The following is a 21,160-nucleotide window of genomic DNA, read 5'->3' as shown; positions in this document are numbered from 1 at the left end:
CTCAAGTCAGATCTCACTTGCTTGCCACTTTGCCTAAAATTTTAGTGATCAGTGCTATCTTTTCTCAGCTAATTTGAATTGCCCTGTTTGGCCATGTAGTCAACATTTAAACAACTAATTTGGCAAATTGTCATAACCAACTGATAAGTAATCCAAAGGGTAGTGTTACTTAGATTCTGTTCACTTGATCTGTGGGATAAAAATAGCCAAGCAAGATCTTAGTTGCTACCTTTCAAGAATTTGGTGTATTAATGAGTTCATATCTGAAAATAGTAATATTTAGAGGTTATGGGATTAGCTTCTTATTGACCTTGTTCCTCCTCCACCATCCCACCCTCAGTTCTTAACCAACATTTCAAAGTACTTTTTTACATAAGATTTCATATGGCTTTGACTGAAATGGAAAATTTGTTTTAGGAATCAATGTGTCTCAATATTTACCCAGGTGATCTGGTGCAGGTTATACAACTGAGAATTTAAGGTGTAAAAGGAAAGTAATAGAAGTTGCTAATGGTGTACATTAAACCGGAGCATTAAAACCCCTGCATCTAAACCCAGTCATATAAGAAACTTTTAAAAAATTAGCTTTGTAAATTCAATCTGAGTTAGTAATTAATGAGAGAACCTAGTTTAACTTTTAAATAAATGTATCCAGCTACGTTTTCTCTTACATGAGGAGAATACATTTTATAATCTCTTACAGACCTTGAGCTGTCATGTTGGTGTACATATAAACATGCCATTGGAAGCTCAGTGTAGGTGTGGGGACTGTGGAACTGCTTGAGCAAGCAGTTCTTGTGTTTGTACATTGTAGGGTAAGCCGGCTTTTTTTCTCTTTTTTAACCAATTAAAGTTTGGAGGTTTTACAGGGGGAGGGGACATGTTTTTGTCTTTGTTTTGATTTCCAAGCAATGGGAATGAGATTTATGCAGACTAAGGAAATGAATCGTGATCGAACAGTTTAGAAAAATTTTGGATTGTCTTATTATCTAAAATATTTAGTTAAATTAAATATTTAGTTAAATAAATTAATTTAATTTAATCAATTAAATAAATAAATCAAATATTTAGTTAAATTAAGAGAGTAGTCACTTGCTCCCAATAGGCAGTTAATTCCCAGGGAGTGGAGTTCTTCTCTTAATGAAAAATAATAAACATAAATAGGAACTTTTTTTCTGGTGGGTACTTTTTACTATTAAACTAGATTGCATTTCTTCTAGATAAATTATTTAAGAAGCCGTTTATTTTTGGTCTTTTTTTAAATTTATTTATTTTAGGGGCTCGTGGGTGGCTCAGTGGGTTAAAGCCTCTGCCTTTGGCTCACATCATGATCCCAGGGTACTGGGATCGAGCCCCGCATTGGGTTCTCTGCTCGGCAGGGAGCCTGCTTTCCTCCTCTCTCTCTGCCTACCTCTCTGCCTACTTGTGATTTCTGTCTGTCAAATAAATAAATAAAATCTTTTTAAAAAAATACTTATTTTAGAGTGAGAGAGCTCAGTGTAGGGGGATGCAGAGGGAGAGGGAGAGAAAGAATCGCAAGCAGACTCTGTGCTGAGCTTGGATCCCAATGTGGGGGCTCAATCTCAAGACCCTGAGATCATGACCTGAGCCAAAATCAAAAGTTGAACACTTTAACGGACTGAGCCACCCAGGCATCCCTTCAGAAGCCATTTCTTATGAGAAAAAATTGTTTCTTCTTCAATCCCCTACCACACACAGAGGATATGAATGATTTTTTTTTTTAATAAATCACAAAACTTGTTGAGGCAAGTTGATGGATAGGGAAGCTGCAAGTCTAATTTTGCCAACAGCAATACCATCTGAAATTCTTGACAGTAAAATCCCCTAGAAAACAGCAGATTACAGTAAAGGAGATTGGTTCTCTGAATTTATTTCTGAAAAACAAAGAAGAGAGACAAAACCTTTGGAAGAACGTCATGTTGTCTGTCAGAGCCAAAGAAGGAAATATATAGCATTCTCTAGAACCTTAGAATAGGATTGGGGGTGGTGATAGAATTCCGTGGCTTCAGTCTTTGCAGCATGCAGAGAGGTATCATTCAGTGGAGAAATAGGTAAAACACTTTTTAGGTTTAAGGAATTCACATATAGAGATGATGGAAAAAGATGTGGTACATATTTATATGTTATTAGAAAATGTCCAGTTGAAAAGAGCTTGCATTATAGAGCTCTAGCTAAACAAGGTAACAGTTGTATTTATATGCTATTCAGATATCTACGTTGGACTAAGATTGATTTCCAGTTATTATATTCAGTTGTGTAAGTTGCATGCGAGAGTGTTTCGGGAGGGTTGGTGTCTTTTTTTGTTTTTGTTTTAAAGATTTATTTATTTGAGAGAGAGATGGAAAGTGTGCTTTGGGGGGAGGGGCAACGGGGGAGAGGGAGAGAATCTCAAGCAAACTCTGCACCAAGTGCGGGGCTTAATCCCACGACCCTGCACTGAAATGAAGAGTCCAGCCACTCAACTGGCTAAGCCACCCAGGCCCACAGGTTTGGTATTTTATTCAGAGGAGGGAAGTGAAATTAGAACATAAGGAATTTATTATAAAAGCAACAGATAAAACTAGAGTCACGGGGCGCCTGCGTGGCTCAGTGGGTTAAAGCCTCTGCCTTCAGCTCAGGTCATGATCCCAGGATCCTGGGATCGAGCCCCATGTCGGGCTCTCTGCTCCGCAGGGAGCCTGCTTCCTCCTCTCTCTCTCTGCCTGCCTCTCTGCCTACTTGTGATTTCTCTCTCTCTGTCAAATAAATAAAATCTTTAAAAAAAAAAATAACTAGAGTCACCTTAGAGATGAAAGAAAACTAAGGTTATACAACGCTATTGTCTTCACATACGTAGAAGACAAGTAAAAAAGTGAAAGGGATATTGGATATGAGTTATGTGGCTTGGGCAGTCAAAACCAAGGCCAGTAGGTGAAAGATCACAAGGAGTCAGACCTCCTTTAATAATCTGTTTGATTGTGAAATTGGCTGGAAGTGTCCAGTGGTTGGATTGGCATCTTTCAGAGATGTTGTAGAAAGAGTGGGCAGTTAGACCAAATGGTCAGAATCTGAACTAGTATAGAAAAGTGGAATGTTTACCCCAAATGAATGTTTTAACAAGTCAGCTACCAAAGATATAATAGCCTTTGTGATTGCCATTCATATCCTTTCCCAAAATGGTGCTAAGACCTCCAAAAACATCTCAATAGCTTTTCCTACTTTTGGCTGTAGGCCAGTGCTATAATTCTACGAGATGCACAAAATGGATCCATATTCCTTACCTAGGACTAGGATTATATATTATTTCCAGGATTTGTTTTTGTTGTGGGAAATGATTAAATCCCACATCAGTTAAAAAATACATATATATCAAGTAAAGACCAGTTTGTTTAAGAATTTAGAATATTTCTTAACTTACCAGATCTCCCAGTATATTACCAACACTTGAGCTACACTTCTTTCTTCAGATCTTGTGGGACTTAGAGATTTACTTCAATAATAACTAGTTTGGAGTATTTGTTTCAGTACTCTTCACTCAGATTGTCAGGATTTGATAACCCAGAGGCCATGACATTATTTTCCAGATTTCTCCTATATCTGTCCCAAGTTGCACTGAGCAAAACCTTGTTATTTATATTCCTCATTCTAAAGAAATATATACGGAGGATAACTTTCCTGAATCTTGGTAAACTAAACAGTAAATGAGAGGTTTAAAATAGCATCCCTCAGAAAAAACTGGTAAGAGTCCTGGCTATATAAGTCAAAGCTGTTCTCAATTACACATTCCCAACTCCCAGACCACCTCCTTCTCTGCCTCATAGTGTTTTGACATTTTCTGTTTCTGCACTTTTCCTTCTGACAAAGCCCTGTGTGACACCAGCCTGGACATCACTATCATTTCATATTGGACATTTTATATCAGGGGCCTATCCCACATTTGGACTGTAAAAAAAGGGGAGGTGGTGGCCTTCAGTGAAACTCTCTGAGAGTCTAAATTGGTTTTTCTGTTGTGACTTCCCCTGCTCTTTGGAAGCCATTCAGATTAAATCCTGTTTTAGTATAGTAGCAAAATAAGATGTTAACAATAGTCATGGTTAGCGATAGTCCTGAAACTGATGGCAACGACATAGTAGTGAAATTTGACAAAAAAATTGAATAGACTCCTTAATGGTCACATATTAGCAACTGCAAAGTCTTGTGAGGGTCATTTGATTACTCCTCCAACAATGTACTAAGCAGATGTTTATCAAGTCCTGCTATATGCCAGCTACTGGCCTTGGCCAGTGAATAGAAATGAACAGGACATAATACCTACCATTAAGTGACACAGTTTATTGATCAGCAGATTTATTTTCCAAATACACCTGTTTTGTTTTCCTGTCAGTGCTTTTTAGTGAATTCAGACTCAGTGTATGATTTCATCAGTATTTTCAAACGTAGAGCAGTATTTGAAGATGAGTTCTGTTCCATAATTATAAAATAGACCGCAGTGTATGCTGAGTAGCCATGACTACTAACTTTAGGCTTCTAATACCTTTGTAAAGAGATCCTTAGGATTTAGAGATTGGCATTAACTCTAAGGCCTTCTCATGTTTTACCTGGCCAGTGAGAACATGATCAGAATATATCCTGCAAAGCTTTTTTTTTTAAAGAGTACTTACCAGAAGACTTTGAACTGTTCTTGACACTAAAGAATGAGGATTTCATCAAGGATTATCCCTCAGAGTTTGAGAAATATCTTAAATCTAAAGTTTTTGGGTGCCTGGGTGGCTCACTCGGTTAAGTTTCTGCCTTTAGCTCATGTCAGGGTCCTGAGATCGGGCCCCACATTGGGCTCCTTGTTCAGCAATGAGTCTCCTTCTCCCTCTTGTGCTCTCTTTTCACTCTCTCTCAAATAAATAAAATCTTTTTTAAAAAACCTAAAGCTTTTGCCAAACTTCCAACAATAAAAAACTTGAAAATTTGAAATAGCTACCTGCTGACCCCCTCTAAATAATTATTTTCATGCAGAGAAGTGGCTTCAGACCTTCAAGAGCTCCGACTCTTCATCTCTTTCAGGATAGCAACATGACCTCTCCTCACATACTGTAGTCTTTTTATAGTGCAACTTTAAAAACATGCCATATTGGGCGCCTGGATGGCTGTTTGGTTAAGTGACCGCCTTCGCTCAGGTCATGATCCTGGAGTCCCAGGATTGAGTCCCACATTGGGCTCCCTGCTTAGTGGGAGTCTGCTTCTCCCTTTGACCCTCCCCCTTCTCATGCCCTCTCTTGCTCTTTCTCTCTCAAATAAATAAATAAAATAAAATAAAATAAAAGTGCCAATTTCAAGGATGCCTGGGTTGTTCAGTCTGCCTTTGGCTCAGATCGTGATCTTGGGGTTCTGAAATTGAGTCCCCTATCAGGCTCCCTGCTCAGGGAGCCCCTGTTTCCTCCTCTGCCCCTCCCCTTGCTCGTTTCTTCCTCTGCCCCTCCCCTTGCTCGTTCTCTCTCTCTCTCTCTCTCTTTCGGTCTCTCAAATAAATAAAATCTTTAAAAAATAATAATTTGTTGGGGGGCATGCCTGGGTGGCTCAGTGGGTTAAGCCTCTGCCTTCGGCTCGGGTCATGATCTCAGGGTCCTAGGATTGAGCCCCAAGTCGGGCTCTCTGCTCACTGGGGAGCCCGCTTCCCCCTTTCTCTCTGCCTGCCTCTCTGTCTACTTGTGATCTCTGTCAAATAAGATAATATCTTTAAAAAAATTTTTTTAATAAATTAATTAAATAATAAAAAGATACTGGTTTCTGCTGTCAGTCTTCACACAGGTTTCAGTGACCTTGATGGCTAGGAAATCCTTTTGATACAAAGTTATTGAATTAGTCAGAAAGAGTGTATAGTGAGGGATGACTGCAGTAAGTAGTGAGAAATGCAAAGAAAAAGGGAAGAGCAGTCCAAGCAGAAGGGCAGCATGTAACGTTGGCATGCTTGATAAACTGAAAGAAAGCTGGATCATATTTGGAAACTGAAGAGTAGTATGAAATGAAGTTAGAGAAGTAGATAAGAGCTAGTTCATGCAGCAGGTCTTGTAGGACACAGTAAGAGTGATTGAATTTTATTCTGTGAGTATCACTGGGAAGCCAGTGAACTATTTTAAAGAAATACTATATTATTGTTAATATATTGGTACATATTATATCATGGTTTAACTAATGTAAATAATAATGGTGACTGTTTTTGGTGGGGGGCTTGGGGGGGGGTTTGTTTTTTGTTTGGCTTTTTTGTCTTTTATGTGGGCTCCACACCCAGCCTGGGTGCAGCCTGGGGCCTGAACTCAAATCAAGAGCTCAGTTGAGATCAAAAAAGTCAGACTCTTAACCAACTGAGCCACCCAGACACTCCATGATGGTTGTTTTTAAAAGGTCACTGGGGGGCCAGTGGCTCAGTGGTTAAAGCCTTTGCTTTAAGCTCAGGTCAGGATCCCAGGGTCCTGGGATCAAGCCCCACAGAGGGCTCTCTGCTCGGCGGGGAGCCTGCTTCCCCCTCTCTCCCTACCTGCCTCTGACTACTTGTGATCTCTGTCAAATAAAAAAATAAAATTTTTAAAAATACATAAAAAAGTAAATAAATGAAATAAAAATAAAAGGTCACTGGGGGGGCACCTGGGTGGCTCAGTGGGTTAAAACCTCTGCGTTCAGCTCAGGTCATGATCCCAGGGTCCTGGGATCGAGCCCCGCATTGGGCTCTCTGCTCAGCGGGGAACCTGCTTCCACCTCTCTCCCTACCTGCCTTTCTGCCTACTTGTGATCTCTGTCAAATAAATAAATAAAATATTTAACAAATAAATAAATAAAAGGTCACTGGGGACAAAAGTGGTGAGGCCCAATTAGATTGTTGAAATAGTTCAAGCTGGAGACAGTAGTGGTTGGGTCTAGAGCAAGGGTCATTGGAAATGAAGAAAAGTTTGGGAACATGTTGAGTTTGAGATGGCTTTGAAATATCCAGGTGGAGATATGTCTAGTAAACTGTCTGGAATTCAGGTGAAAGGTCTAGCTAGATTGGCGATTTAAATTCGGAAGCTGTATATCTAAATGGTACTTAATGCCATAGGAGTAGATGAGATCATCTAAGAAGGGAAAAATGGATAAAGAACTGAGTCCAGAGGAATGCAAACATTTAGAAATTAGGTGGAGGAGGCAAGATGGCCTTGGGTAGATAGGACTGCCCAGACTTGAACTCCTCTTTTGCCACATACCTATTTTGTCTGCAGCCTTCCCATCTAAGCTGATGCCAGCTCCACCCCTTTACCTCAGTCCAAAAACTTTAATGTCATCCATGACTCCTCTCACGCTCACCTTTTCAGCCCTACTACCTTCAGAGTATCCAGGATCTGCCACTAGTTATTCTGACAATTGCCACCAGATTCTTGGAGTGGTCCTTGAACCTATGTATCTGGCCCTCATTACTTCTAACCTCATCTCCTACTTTGCTCCTGCTTTCTCACTCAGCTTCAGTCACTCTGGCCATACTGTTGGCAGGAAGGCTAACCACCTGTCTTTCAAGTCTTCGACCAAATGTTACCATCCCAACAACACCTGTGATGACCTCCCTATTCAACTTTATAACCCACCTCTGTACACACACCGTGATCTCTCCTCTGCTCTTTATCCTGTGACCTTCTAGCTTTTTTTTTTTTTTTTTTTTTTGCATTTATTGCTCATTTACCCCCATCAAAGGCAGGGATTTGGTCTCTTGTTCACTAGCATGTCCCAGACACCAAAAAAAGTGTCAGGTCATGTAGTAGATACTCTCTGATTTGTTAAATGAATGGATGAGATAGGAAAACCAGGAGTGTGTGATGAAATGGAAATTTTGGAGAGGGTGTTTCAGCAAGGAAGGGAGTACTTAGTTGCCAAATGTTGTTGAGGGGTATGATCAAATGAAGACACACATATAGCCCTTGAATTTGGCAACATAGAGATTTCAAATGACCTTGATGAAAGCAGTTACAAAGAAGCAGAAGCCAGATTGGATTTGGAAGAAGTGTGAATAGAGAGAATTGGTGACAGCCTTTAGGGATTTGATTATGCAAGGGAGCAGAGAAATGGAAATTTGAGTTTAGGGAGGATATTTTTCATAAAATAGAAGATGTAGAACACATTTACATACTATCAAGAATCATCTAGTAGAAAGGGAGAGGTTGTTGGGAGTGGGGAGGGAACAGAGACCTTGAGAAGGTAAGAAGGGACTAAAGTACAAGATGAAAAGTGATGGGTCTTTGATAGAAGTACACTTCTTTCAACAAAACAGATAGAAAACTAGTGCTTTGTAGCCAGCCTCATTTATTTTCATGCATGGCTTGAAATGTCATCCTGATGCTCATAGCTCTAGCTCCTGAGTTCAAGATCTGCAGAACCTTCTACTTGGTATTTGATCCACAAACACCTCACTAAGCATTTCCAAAACTAAATCATCTTAACTCACAAAAGCTGTTTTGTTTCTCAGAGATCTGATAGTCACCCCATTCCTTCTCTGTCCTCAAGTTAAAGAAGTCACCAGATGCTATCAGTTTTCTCTTTTTAGTTACTTCTGGCAATATTGTGTACAGTAGCAAAAAAAGTAGTAACTACCCATGAGAAAGGAACTACAGATCTTCTACTGATGATGGTTTGATTATGATTATATGATTTTACAGTGGTATGCATTCAGATTTTGAATTTTGATCTTTTCCTGGGGTGGCACTACGCGGTACGATACTCATGAGGCTGGGCAGGGGCATTGAGCTGTAGCTCCAGTCAGCTGTGCAGTCATGAGGGTGAACAGCCAGTTCACTTAAAACCATTCTGTACAATCGTTATGTTACTCTTTTTCTGTTCAGTATCCAGTAAATTGCAGGAGATACCCAACACTATATTACAATGTAGGATTTGGGTGAAATTATTTAGCCCAATTGTAGACTAATATATAAGTGTTCTGAGCCCATTTAAAGTGGGCTAGGCTAAGCTGTGATTGATGTTTAGTAGGTCAGATGTATTAAATGTATTTTTGACTTAAGAGTATTTTAATTTTAATGGGTTTATTAGGCTATAAACCCATCAGAAGTTGAGGAAGATCTATAGTTAAATTATGATACTTCCAACAAATAAAATAGGTACTGATAGGAGTTGGTTTCTGGGATATTACTAGATTTTTTTTTTTTTTTTGTAAAGAAAGATTCAGAACAGTGTTTTTTTTTTTTTTTTAAGATTTTATATATTTATTTGACAGACACAGATCACAAGTAGGCAGAGAGTCAGGCAGAGAGAGAGAGGGAGAAGCAGGCTCCCCACTGAGCAGAGAGCCCGATGTGGGACTCGATCCCAGAACCCTGGGATCATGACCCAAGCCAAAGGCAGAGGCTTTAACCCACTGAGCCACCCAGGTGCCACTTTATTGTTGTTCTTAAACATTACTAGGTATTTGTTTGTCCTTCAGTAATGACTTAAAATATATAGCAGTATTTTTCATACTATTTCTAAGAGATGCCTCAGTAATACAGGGATAATTTCCTTTGGGTCTTTGTGAGGGCTTTTGAAGAAGGAGGATTCAAGCTGAATTGTGTTGTTACACTGAATTCAGTTAAGTTGCAACTCTGTGAGTGCCAGTTACATACCAGGAATTGGGTGTTTTTTCAGTGATCACTGTATATATTAGAATTTTACAAGATTTCATTAGGAATTGTTAGCTCAAAAAGATAAACACACACACCTGTTCATTGCAGTGTCATTTACAATAGTCAAGACCTAAAGCAGCCAAGTGTCAATTGATGGATGAAGGAAAAGTGGTATATGTATATATTTATAATAGAATATTATTTAACCGTAAGAGTGAAATATTGCCATTTGTGACATGGATTGACCTTGAGTATGTTATGCTAAGTAAAAGAAAGAAGTACTGTATGATTTCACTTGTATGTGGAATCTTACTAAACAAAACAAAAGAACCCAAGTTCACAGAACAGATTGGTGGTTGCCAGAAGTAGGGGATGAGTAGAAGAAGGGAGGGAGAAGTAGGAGAAGTAGGGTGGGTACATGAGTACAGGTGGTCCAAAGATACAAGTTTCCATTACAAAAAATATATAATGTAGAGTATGGTGACTATAGTTAATCACATATATTTGAAAGTTGCTGAGAGTAGATCTTAAGAGTTCTCATCACAAGAAAATTTGTAATTAGGTGTGTCGGTGGATGTTAACTAGACTTATTGTGATCATTTGACAATGTATATAAATACTGAATTATTATATTACATGCCTGAAACTAATATGCTTTATTTAAGTTTATATCTCAAATTTTTTTAAGGACAGAAAATGATTCATTAAAATCTGCCTGAAAACAGTTTTGAAAACACTATTCTCGGGGCGCCCAGGTGGCTCAGTTGGTTAAGCGGCTGCCTTCAGCTCGGGTCATGATTCCAGGGTCCTGGGATCGAGCCCCACATCAGGCTCCCTGCTCAGCAGAGAGCCTGCTTCTCTCTCTCCCCCTCTTCCTGATGCTCTGCTTACTTGTGCTCTCTCTCTAACTCTCTTGTCAAATAAAAAAATAAAATGTTTATTTAAAAAATCACTATTCTCTATTACTCCATAGGACAAAATCCAGATGCTGCCTTAGCATGGCATATAAAAGGTTCTTCCTCACCTGGCATCTGCCTAATTGGCATTCTGTATCCTATTAGGAATGATTTGCTCTTTTATGCTTCTATGTACTTTTTGGTCTTCTATGTACTTTGGTCTCTACTGCTTGGACTGCAGTGCTCTTCCCTTATTCTAATCCTTCCCCTCATCTTGCCTTGCCCCATTCTCCTAATGACCCCTTAATTTTTCTGTATCCCATCAGCTCAGATGTCCTTGCTGGAATCTCCTTAGGTAGTCCTTCTTATTCTCTGCTTTCCCCCAATTTGGGTATTTCTGTCTTTGGACTCTGTAGCATTTTATATGTGCCTCTGTATGGCAGTCATATTGTATTGAAATTCTAAGCTCTTTTTGTTTCTCCCTGTCTTAAATTGTGAGCTCTTTGAGAATAAGGAGAATCAGAGATACAAAGATACTCATCTTTGTGACATGGAGCCTAGCGGTATTAAAACAAAACATAGTGGGTTCCTGGGTGCCTCAGTGGGTTGAGCCTCTGCCATATCTCAGGGTCCTGGGATTGAGCCCTGCATCGGATGATCTGCTCAGCAGGGAGTCTGCTTCTCCCTCTGTCTGCCTGCCTCTCTGCCTACATGTGATCTCCCTATGTTAAATAAATAAATATCTTTTTAAATAAATAAAACAAAACATAGAATCCAGGTAATCTTTACAGCCATCTAATTCTTCCATCGGCTGCAACTTGGCCAGCCCCAGGCATACACCTTAAAAGCATTCTACTGCTGCTTTCTCATTCAGCTCACATTCTGGTCTTAGAAGAACCATTTTCAGCCTTGGTGGTTTGAAGAATACTGGGATGATCCGGTGCAAATAATACATTATATGTTAATAAAAATAATTTTCAAAATATCCTCATCAAATAAAAAAGAATATTGGGGTGAAACTTTAGATGAGTGAGAAGGGCTTTCTCTCTCTCAGCACACATGTATCTGCTTTAACATATGCCTGAAATTCTTTTCATTTCATTTTTTTAGCTGTAGAAAAGTTTTAAGTGCTTTTATGCGGGAACGAGAATGGTAAGAGATTGGAATTCATTTGGTACTAAAGCTGTAAACCAGTAAAAATGAGTTGTAGGACTTTTTCTGTTGTTTGATATGGGAGCACTTAGAGCAGAACTGTGGTACATGGTTTTCCAAAGGAGGCCTCATACCTAGAAAGAAGTTGCTTGTGTGGTGCATGTGACAAATTAGGGGCTCCTTTGAAGACACCTTTGATGTCACACCTTTCCCAAGGATCACTTTTATCTTCAATGCATAGACACATACAAACTGTAAGCAGAATTCCTTGTTGCTATCTCTTAGTCCTCCAATTTAGTGGAACCATTTTATGAGATAGATTTGGGTAAGGGATTCTATAGCAAGAGTTACATGCTTAGGACATCTGAAAATGTATGCACTTTAAATATGCAGAACTCTGTATTTGCTATTAGAAATGCTAGTCTAGAGTGGAAAACATTTGAACATTGAGCTTTCAGTCACCTATTTCATAAACCATTCTCTGAAACATGAGGTTCTCTGAACATGAGGTTTGGGGTGTTGACCCCCTGTGCAGTCAGAAATCTGCATATAACTTCTGACTACCCAAAATTTAACCACAAACACCCTACTGTTGACCATAGAAGTCTTACTGATAACATAAACAGTCGAGTAACACATATTTTGTATATTATATGTCCTGTATACTGTATTCTTACAATAATAATGAAGAAAAAACATTTACAGTACTGTAAAAAATCTGCTTATAAGTGGATCTGTGCAGTTCACACCCATGTTGTTCGAGGATCAGCTGTATTGCCTAAACTGTTGGGCCCTTGGCTTTCTCATTAAGATTAGTTAGTGATATATTCCAGATCTTCTTTCCATCAGTTATTTTTTGAATTGTTGAATCTTTTGTTATTCTTCATCCAGAGACATTTTAGCATAGCTAGTACTTATCATTACTAAGTGATATATTTTCTTTGGCAAACTTAAATGTGGATAATTTGCTTTCTTCTAGGTTTTGGGCGGAAAGATGTAGTTGAATATTTGCTTCAGAATGGTGCAAATGTCCAAGCACGTGATGATGGAGGGCTTATTCCTCTTCATAACGCATGTTCTTTTGGTCATGCTGAAGTAGTCAGTCTCCTTTTGCGACACGGTGCAGATCCAAATGCTCGTGATAATTGGAATTATACCCCCCTCCATGAAGCTGCAATTAAAGGAAAGATTGATGTTTGCATTGGTAAGACTATTTACTTTTTGAATCTTCCTGAAACAGTTTGTAACTATTCAGAGTCTAAATTGAATTCATTTGTTAATATGATCAAATTCTGCCAGGCTGAATTTAAATACTAAAGAACACTTTGTGATTTAACCTAACCATTATTTACTGAGTGTCTGTTTTTATATGGTATTAAACTTAAGTTCTTTAAAGAAGAGAATACAAAATTCCTGTTCTCATTTAGATTCTCCTGGGAGAATAAGACACATGAAAAACCAGGTAAAGTCATGGTAGAAGTGAACAGGAATTGTTAGAGGGAACTGAGTATTGTGACTTGGTTAGAGTCAGGTTGCTCCTTCCTGGAGTCTTTCCAGGAAGTAATGGGAGAAAGATTGAAAAAGGTAGATAGACTTCTATCTTTGAATAGAGCTTTGAATTCCAGGTTAGGGAACTTGTTCTTGTTATGTAGGTAGTGTGGAATCATTGAAGACTTTTGAAGACTTTTAAGGAAACAGTCTCATGAAGTGTACTTATTTTCAGAAGAATGATCTGAAGGGGGTTAGGTTGAATAGAAGGCATCAGAGAGACCAGCTGGGAAGCTGTAGAATAACCCAGATGACAAATGATGAGGGCATGAAGTAGGGTTGTTGTAGAATAAAAATGGCAGGATAAGTACAGAAACATTTGAAGGACAAATTATCAGTCATTTAGAATGCTTTAACAAATGATAGAGGATTTGCCTGACAGGCTGATCACAAAATTATCATTGAAAAGGTTGCTTATTTGAGAGTTTTCGTTAATCTGGTATTAACTTTTCTGAGCCTTCCAGTCAGGGATTTTGGACTCTGCTTACCTTAGCTCTGTTTCCTGATGCAAAACAGGGCCAGTTGAAATGTTGGAGACAGATAGAAAACCAACCTGTGTACTAGGAAAAGCCCAGGTGCTCTAAGCTGGACTGACTGTTCTCCCTTCATCACAAAGCCCCAAATCACTATTTATACTGGTTAGGTTAGTTCAAGTTAGGTCATTTATAAAGATACAAAACACATTACCCAGTAATCTCTGCCCAGTTCTCCTCTCCTGTGTGTTATCTAAGTTGCTACTCTCTCTGCTCATAGTCCTTTTCTAGTTCCTGAGTCTCAGAGATACAAATAATCAGCTTTAATAATGTAGGGTTTTCCAAATACAGTTATAGGTCTCCACTGTCCAGTATGGTAGCTGAGGACTTGTAATATGGCTGATTTGAGTTTAGATACACTTTTTACATACCAGTTTTCAGAGATTGACTTTGGAAAAACAGCAATGCAAAAGTCTCAATTTTATATTGATCACAGTATAAATAAAATACTGAAATGGTACTTTGGGTATTGGGTTAAATAAAATGTGTTTAAAATAATTTAACCTGTTTCTTTTTATTATTTTTTTTAATGTGGCTACTAGAAAATTCTAAATTACATGTGTGACTTGATTTTATTTCTATTGGCCAGCATTGTTACAGGGAGTAGTAGAGTGGAATGAATATAACTGTGTCAAAGAATGGGAGGTAGCTCCCCTTTCTGCATGTGTTTGCCTGTCTTTCCTCAGCACCTTACTTATAGAGTGTGCTAGAATATCTTTATATGACAAATAACAACACAGTATAGCACGAGCCTTTTTTGTGTATGTTTTAGGATGTGATGAAATGGTTTTGATTTGGGGTTTGTTAACCCTACAGAGGGCATTTTTTTCTTTTTTAAAGAATTTATCCATGTGATTTTATTTTTCATTTCTAATTCCACAGATCCCTATTCCTGGACTATACATAGCTTTAGAAATTCCATTTTGTTACGATAGGACAGTCTACCATGAGCAGTCCATTCATTTGGAATTAGAGAACAAGCTTTCAAGCAAATTAGCCTTTTATTTATACTCTTATCTGTCCTTAGTCACAAAGCAAAGGAAACCTGACATTGAGCTTAGGGGACATTTATTTAATGTATCTTATACATTAAATAATGCAATATTTTATACAGTCTTATCTTTAAAATAGAACATTTAGCATGCCATCAGGATATGGAAGGTCTTTAAATAACTCAAAGACTTCGGACCAGAATTTTGAGAACATCTGATTGTCATGATTACCATTTTGAAAGGTAGTGTCGCTGTGTTGTTGCAGTGCTCTTACAGCATGGAGCTGAGCCAACCATCCGGAATACAGATGGAAGGACAGCATTAGATTTAGCAGACCCGTCTGCCAAAGCAGTGCTGACCGGTAAGTCTATGTACTCCCTTTGGGTATTCTGGGAAGAGTATAAAGAATTGAGCCTCCTAGGTAGATGGTCTGTTTCCTCCAGTTAATGACTTTAATTAGATTTTCAAAATACTGTCAGTTCAGTTGATAATCTTTTCTACATCTGGATAATTGGTGTTTGATTATTACCTAAGAAAAGTAAAAGCTTGTCTTTTTTCTTTTTAAATTGGTGTTTAAATTTGTGCTTCCTGTTGTATTTCGTTCTGGGGTAATAGATAATTGCGTGTTACTATCATGTATTCAGGACAGGTTTTAAATGTCCCTGACTTTTCCAAGCAAAAATAAACAATTGGGGCTACATCAAAATAAAACGCCTTTGCACAGAGAAGGAAACAGTCAACAAAACTAAAAGGCACCTTACAGAATGGGAAAAGATATTTGTAAATAACATCTCTAATAAAGGATTAATATCCAAAATATATAAAGAACTTAGAAAAATCAACACCCAAAAAACAAATAATCCAATTAAGAATGGGCAGAAGACATGCATAGACATTTCTCCAAAAAGATAGACAGTTGGCCAGCAGACACATGAAAAGATGCTCAATGTTGGGGCACCTGAGTGGCTCAGTCAGTTAGCCTCTAACTCCTGATTTCAGTTCAGGTTATGGTCTCAGGGTCATGAGATCAAGCCCTGCATCAGGCTCCATGCCCAGGATGGATTCTGTCTCTGTCTTTCCCTCTGCCCCTCCCCACCCCACTCCTGTGCACACAAATGCACATATTCTCTCTCTTAAAAAAAAAAATACTCAACATCATTTACAGCTGTCAGAATGGCTAAAAATCAACAACGTAAGAAACAATAGGTGTTGGTGGGGATGGAGAGAAAAAGGAACCCTTGTGCACTGTTGGTGGGAATGCAAATCGGTGCAGGCACTATGGAAAACAACATGGAGTTTCCTTAAAAAGTTAAAAATAGAACTACCCAAGCGATCCAGCAATTGCACTACTGGGTACTACTCAAAAAATACAGAAACACTCAGAGGGACACATGCACCCTGATGTTTATAGCAGCATTATTTACAAGAGCCAAGGTATAGAGGCAGCCCAAGTGTCCATCCATAGATAAATGGATAAAAAAGATGTGGTGTATATACAGAATGGACTATTACTCAGCGATAAAACAGAATGAATTCTTGCCATTTGCAACAACATGGATGGGGCTAGAGTATAATGCTAAGTGAAATAAGTCAGAGAAAGACAAGTACCATGTGATTTCACTCTTGTAAAGAATTTAAGAAACAACAAAAAAAATAAGCAGAGAGAAAAAAAGGGGAAACCAAGAAATAGACTCTTTTTTTTTTTTAAGATTTTATTTCTTTATTTGACAGAGATCACAAGTAGGCAGAGGGGCAGGCAGAGAGAAGGAAGCAGGCTCCCTACCGAGCAGAGAGCCCAACGTGGGGCTCGATCCCAGGACCCTGGGATCATGACCCGAGCCGAAGGCAGAGCTTTAACCCACTAAGCCACCCAGGCGCCCCAAGAAATAGACTCTTAACTAAAGAAGAGACCTATGGTTACCAACGGGAAGGCGGGTGGGAGGATGGGTGGAACAGGTGATGCGGATTAAGGAGTGCACTTGTGATGAGCACCTGGTGATTAAAATAAAAACTTAAAAAAAATGAAATAGCTTAAAATATTTGAAATCTCAGAAATTAATTTTATTGACCAGTTTATAATTTTATAAACCAGGTTTATGAAACATCTTTTGAAATCAGAGAATTTGTATTTGCAAGCTGGAACTGCCTAAAAATGCTACTTTTCTAGACATTGAAGTTGTTCTGATAAAAAAATTTTTGTAATGTATATGGTTTTATGATAAGATTCTATATAGGCTGTCAGTTTTTAAGAAGTAAGATATTTAAAAAAAGTAAGATATTTTAAAATCTAAAAAAATTAAATAAATGTCCCTGACTTTTCCAGGTAACATGTTTTACCCCCTTTATATGCATTTTTTTAATGTACCCTTTTTCTTTTTTCTTTCTTTTTTTTTTTTTTTAAAGAAAACCTTTCAAAAAGCTCTGTTGTCTTTTCTAAAGCAGAGGATTCTGGTCATACCAATTTCAGTACCTTGAAGAATGTCAGTTACTATTTTCTCTTAACATATTCATGTCTTTGGAACCTTTTAACATGTATAAGGCTTAGTCTCTAGATTCATTTTATTCTATTTTCTTTTAAATATTTTACTTATTTATTTGACAGAGACACAGAGGGGGAACACAAGCAGGGGGAGTGGGAGAAGGACTATTTTCTCTTAACATATTCATGTCTTTGGAACCTTTTAACATGTATAAGGCTTAGTCTCTAGATTCATTTTATTCTATTTTCTTTTAAATATTTTACTTATTTATTTGACAGAGACACAGAGGGGGAACACAAGCAGGGGGAGTGGGAGAAGGAGAAGCAGGCTTCCGGCCTAGCAGGGAGCCCAATATGGGACCTAATCCTAGGATGCTGGAATCATGATCTGAGCTGAAGGCAGATGCTTAACTGATCTACCCAGGCACCCTAGGTTCATTTTAAACTGTCAAGCTTTTTTGAGTGGTAGTATCCATTTCACATGGATACTTCATCAGAGTGTTTCCTCTTGAAAAACTCTGCCATATTATTTTCTGGATTCTTAACCTGTGTGAGCACCATTAGAATCACATCTGATCTAATAGTCAAGAGCCTGAGGGGTTCTGCTATGAGCTCGTGTGCTTGGACTTTGTGATACTTCTTCCGGTATTACCAGCAAAATTTAGTCCAGTACCCCAAAGAGGCTCTAGAAAAGCAAGCTGTTACTGTAACGATCACTTCCATTTCCCCCTTCACTTTTCCATGCTATTGCCTGCTTTTCTCTTTTTAAAAAATCTTGGGGCTCATATACACAATGGAATACTATGCAGCCATCAAAAGAAATGAAATCTTGCCATTTGCGACAACATGGATGGAACTAGAGCGTATCATGCTTAGCGAAATAAGTCAAGCAGAGAAAGACAACTATCATATGATCTCCCTGATATGAGGAAGTGGTGATGCAACATGGGGGCTTAAGTGGGTAGGAGAAGAATCAATGAAACAAGATGGGATTGGGAGGGAGACAAACCATAAGTGACTCTTAATCTCACAAAACAAACTGAGGGTTGCTGGGGGGAGGGGGTTTGGGAGAAGGGGGTGGGATTATGGACATTGGGGAGGGTATGTGCTTTGGTGAGTGCTGTGAAGTGTATAAACCTGGTGATTCACAGACCTGTACCCCTGGGGATAAAAATATATGTTTATAAAAAATAAAAAATTAAAAAAAAAAATCTTGGGGCTCAAAGAATCCTTGCATTAGCAGTCAGTATATATTTTTATTGTGAACATCAGTTTGTATTTTATTTCAGCAAATCAATACACTTCCGTTATATTAAATTATGTTAATTTAAGTTGTATTTATTTTAGAGTTTTGTTTGTATGCATTTGTAAGTAGGGAAGCTATAGGCATAAAGAATTTATATTTGAGGGGCCTGGGTGGCTCAGTGGGTTAAAGCCTCTGCGTTCAGCTCAGGTCATGGACCTTGGGTTCTGGCATAGAGCCTCGCATCAGGCCCTCTGCTCAGCAGGGAGCCTGCTTCCCCCTCTCTCTCTGCCTGCCTCTCTGCCTACTTGTCATCTCTGTCAAGTAATAAATAAAATCTTAAAAAAAAAAGTTTATATTTAATCCTGTTTTTGTATATATTTAAAGTAGTACTATAATATAGTTTTAGTGTTGGAAAAGCTTCTGCCTTCATAAAATTATTAATGATTATGTCCAGTTGGTAATCCATAGATTATCTTATGTTATCTCTATGATGTTGGCATATTGGATTTTGTTTTGTGTTACTTTGGAATGAAGTTGTGGGTGCATTTTGTCCATTGCACAAATAACATATCAGTTTTAGAAATTTTGAGGAGTAAAAAGGAAAGAAAAAGCTCACCAGTAACCTACTACCTAAGACAAACTTTGTTGAAATTTTGGTATATTTTCTTCTTGGCTTTCCTTTTTGGAACATACTATTTTCATGTAGCTTCATGATGTAATACTAGAGTTTTCTTTCTTTTTTTTTTTTTTCCTTTAAAGATTTTATTTATTTATTTGACAGAGAGCGAGAGATCACAAGTAGGCAGAGAGGCAGGCAGGGAGAAGGGGAAGCAGGGTCCATGCCTCGGGACTCGATGATCCCAAGATCCTGACACCATGACCTGAGCCGGAGGCAGAGGCTTAACCCACTGAGCCACCCAAGCACCCAGCCCCCTCACTTTATTTTTTTTACTTTCATAACAAATATATTCCATGTTGTTGATATAAATATTTTTAAACTGCATGGTATTCTGTTTCAGTTTCTGTTCATTGGAAACTTATTTCCAGATTTATCTACTTTAAATATAGTTCATGAGGAGCTTTATGCATGAAGCTGTTAATGCTTTTGTGATTAATTTTTTTTTTTTTTCATTTTTCCCCCGAATTCACAGGTGAATATAAGAAAGATGAACTTTTGGAAAGTGCCAGGTGTGTACTAGTATTATAAATAAGTATCACAAATAACTTTATCATTAATTTTTTTAAGTAACAAGCAAAACTTTTAAGAGAGAATGAATTCTTGTTTGATCTCATATTATGTCTCCAGATAGGATCTGATGAAGAATATAAATTACTAACACTTTTTTTGTGTGTGCTAGGAGTGGCAATGAAGAAAAAATGATGGCTCTACTGACACCATTAAATGTCAACTGCCATGCAAGTGATGGCAGAAAGGTACTTTTGCAACTAAGCTTGTGTTCATCCTCCTGGTAACATGAAAATATATTTGTCTTACTAAAAACTAAAATATTTTTATGAGAATGCTAATACTTTCATATAAGCAGTAATTTGGATTAATTCTTAAACTTAAGTAAAACTTTATTGGTAATAAACATTTAGTTTGCTTCCTATTTATAATAATGAACCTAAAAACTTCTATACTGTGCCTTCATCATAAATATGTTGGATTTTGTAAAACCAGTTGATAAGTATGCAGATGTAACGGGTTGTTTGTTTGTTTGTTTGTTTAATTTCTGGTATTATATGGGTTTTTTTAAGCTGTTATTGTAATTTCATTCATTTGTCTGATTAATATTTCAGTCAACTCCATTGCATTTGGCAGCAGGATACAACAGAGTAAAAATTGTACAGCTATTACTTCAACATGGAGCTGATGTCCATGCTAAAGATAAAGGGTAAGTAAGCATTGGAAACAAATGAGGATATCTTAAATATTACAGTCTTTATAATCATCTCTGTAACCTTACAAAAAGCCTCTTGCTAAGCAGCATAAACATTATGGAGCTTTTACAATATGCAGATTGTTCTGAGGACACAGAGAATTAAAATTGTGTTCTGAGGACACAAAGAATTTAAAACCTTAAAGCCACAACTCATAGAGCTTAAACTACACTTTAGGAAGTGTGAAAAGATACCTAACAATATAAGTTCTCTACTAAATATGAGGTGATAATAGAGATAGTAGGGTAGGAGTTCCCAGGAGGAAACTCTCAGTGATGGCTGTACTGGTAGAAAATCCTTCAGGAGGAGGTGATACTTGACCTGGACTCAGCTCAGGAAAGCAGAGAGTTTAGGAAACATCATGGAAGAGAAGTTGTGTGAGGGGATGTGCTAAAGCAGGTATTACAGCATATTTAAGAAACAATGACTAGACCAGTGTGGCTGAAGCAGACAGTTTACACAGGAGGAATGAAGGTTAGGATTGGAGAAGTAGGTAAGAACCAGGTTTTAGAAGACTTGGTATTCTAGTCTGAGGGATTCACAGTATGAGCCACAGTAGCTATTGAAAGATCTTAAGCAGGAGAAAGTTTTTTTTTTTTTAAGAGGAGTTCTAGGGAACACATTCTGGCAGCAGTGTGTAAGGTAGTTTGGAGAGAGGGAGCAGAGATCAAAGAGCGGTGAGAGTAATCACTGTAGGGGTTCAGGCATAATGAAGATATATAATGTTGCAGAGGAATGGAAATGAAG

The 21,160-nt window shown here is 38.0% G+C and overlaps 1 protein-coding gene across 2 annotated transcripts in view; it reads left to right on the top strand.

Annotated features, from left to right (window-relative positions):
* The window catches only part of TNKS2 (tankyrase 2), a 69,025-nt gene that overhangs the window by 1,763 nt on the left and 46,102 nt on the right, over positions 1 to 21,160 (top strand). For both annotated transcript variants that reach the window (XR_006603276.1, XM_045069017.1), the window contains exons 2-6: positions 12,654 to 12,878; positions 15,013 to 15,108; positions 19,624 to 19,660; positions 19,831 to 19,906; positions 20,273 to 20,367. Coding sequence is in view for 1 of the 2 variants with exons in the window: in XM_045069017.1 (XP_044924952.1) it covers positions 12,654 to 12,878; positions 15,013 to 15,108; positions 19,624 to 19,660; positions 19,831 to 19,906; positions 20,273 to 20,367 (529 nt within the window). In the remaining variant the exon portion in view is untranslated. The remainder of the gene's footprint in view (positions 1 to 12,653; positions 12,879 to 15,012; positions 15,109 to 19,623; positions 19,661 to 19,830; positions 19,907 to 20,272; positions 20,368 to 21,160) is intronic.

Source organism: Mustela putorius, unplaced genomic scaffold, assembly GCF_011764305.1.
Source record: "Mustela putorius furo isolate JIRA1106 unplaced genomic scaffold, ASM1176430v1.1 tig00003909_pilon_pilon_pilon, whole genome shotgun sequence".
NCBI classification, from domain to species: Eukaryota; Metazoa; Chordata; class Mammalia; order Carnivora; family Mustelidae; genus Mustela; species Mustela putorius.
This window is presented reverse-complemented; position numbering and strand designations above follow the sequence as displayed.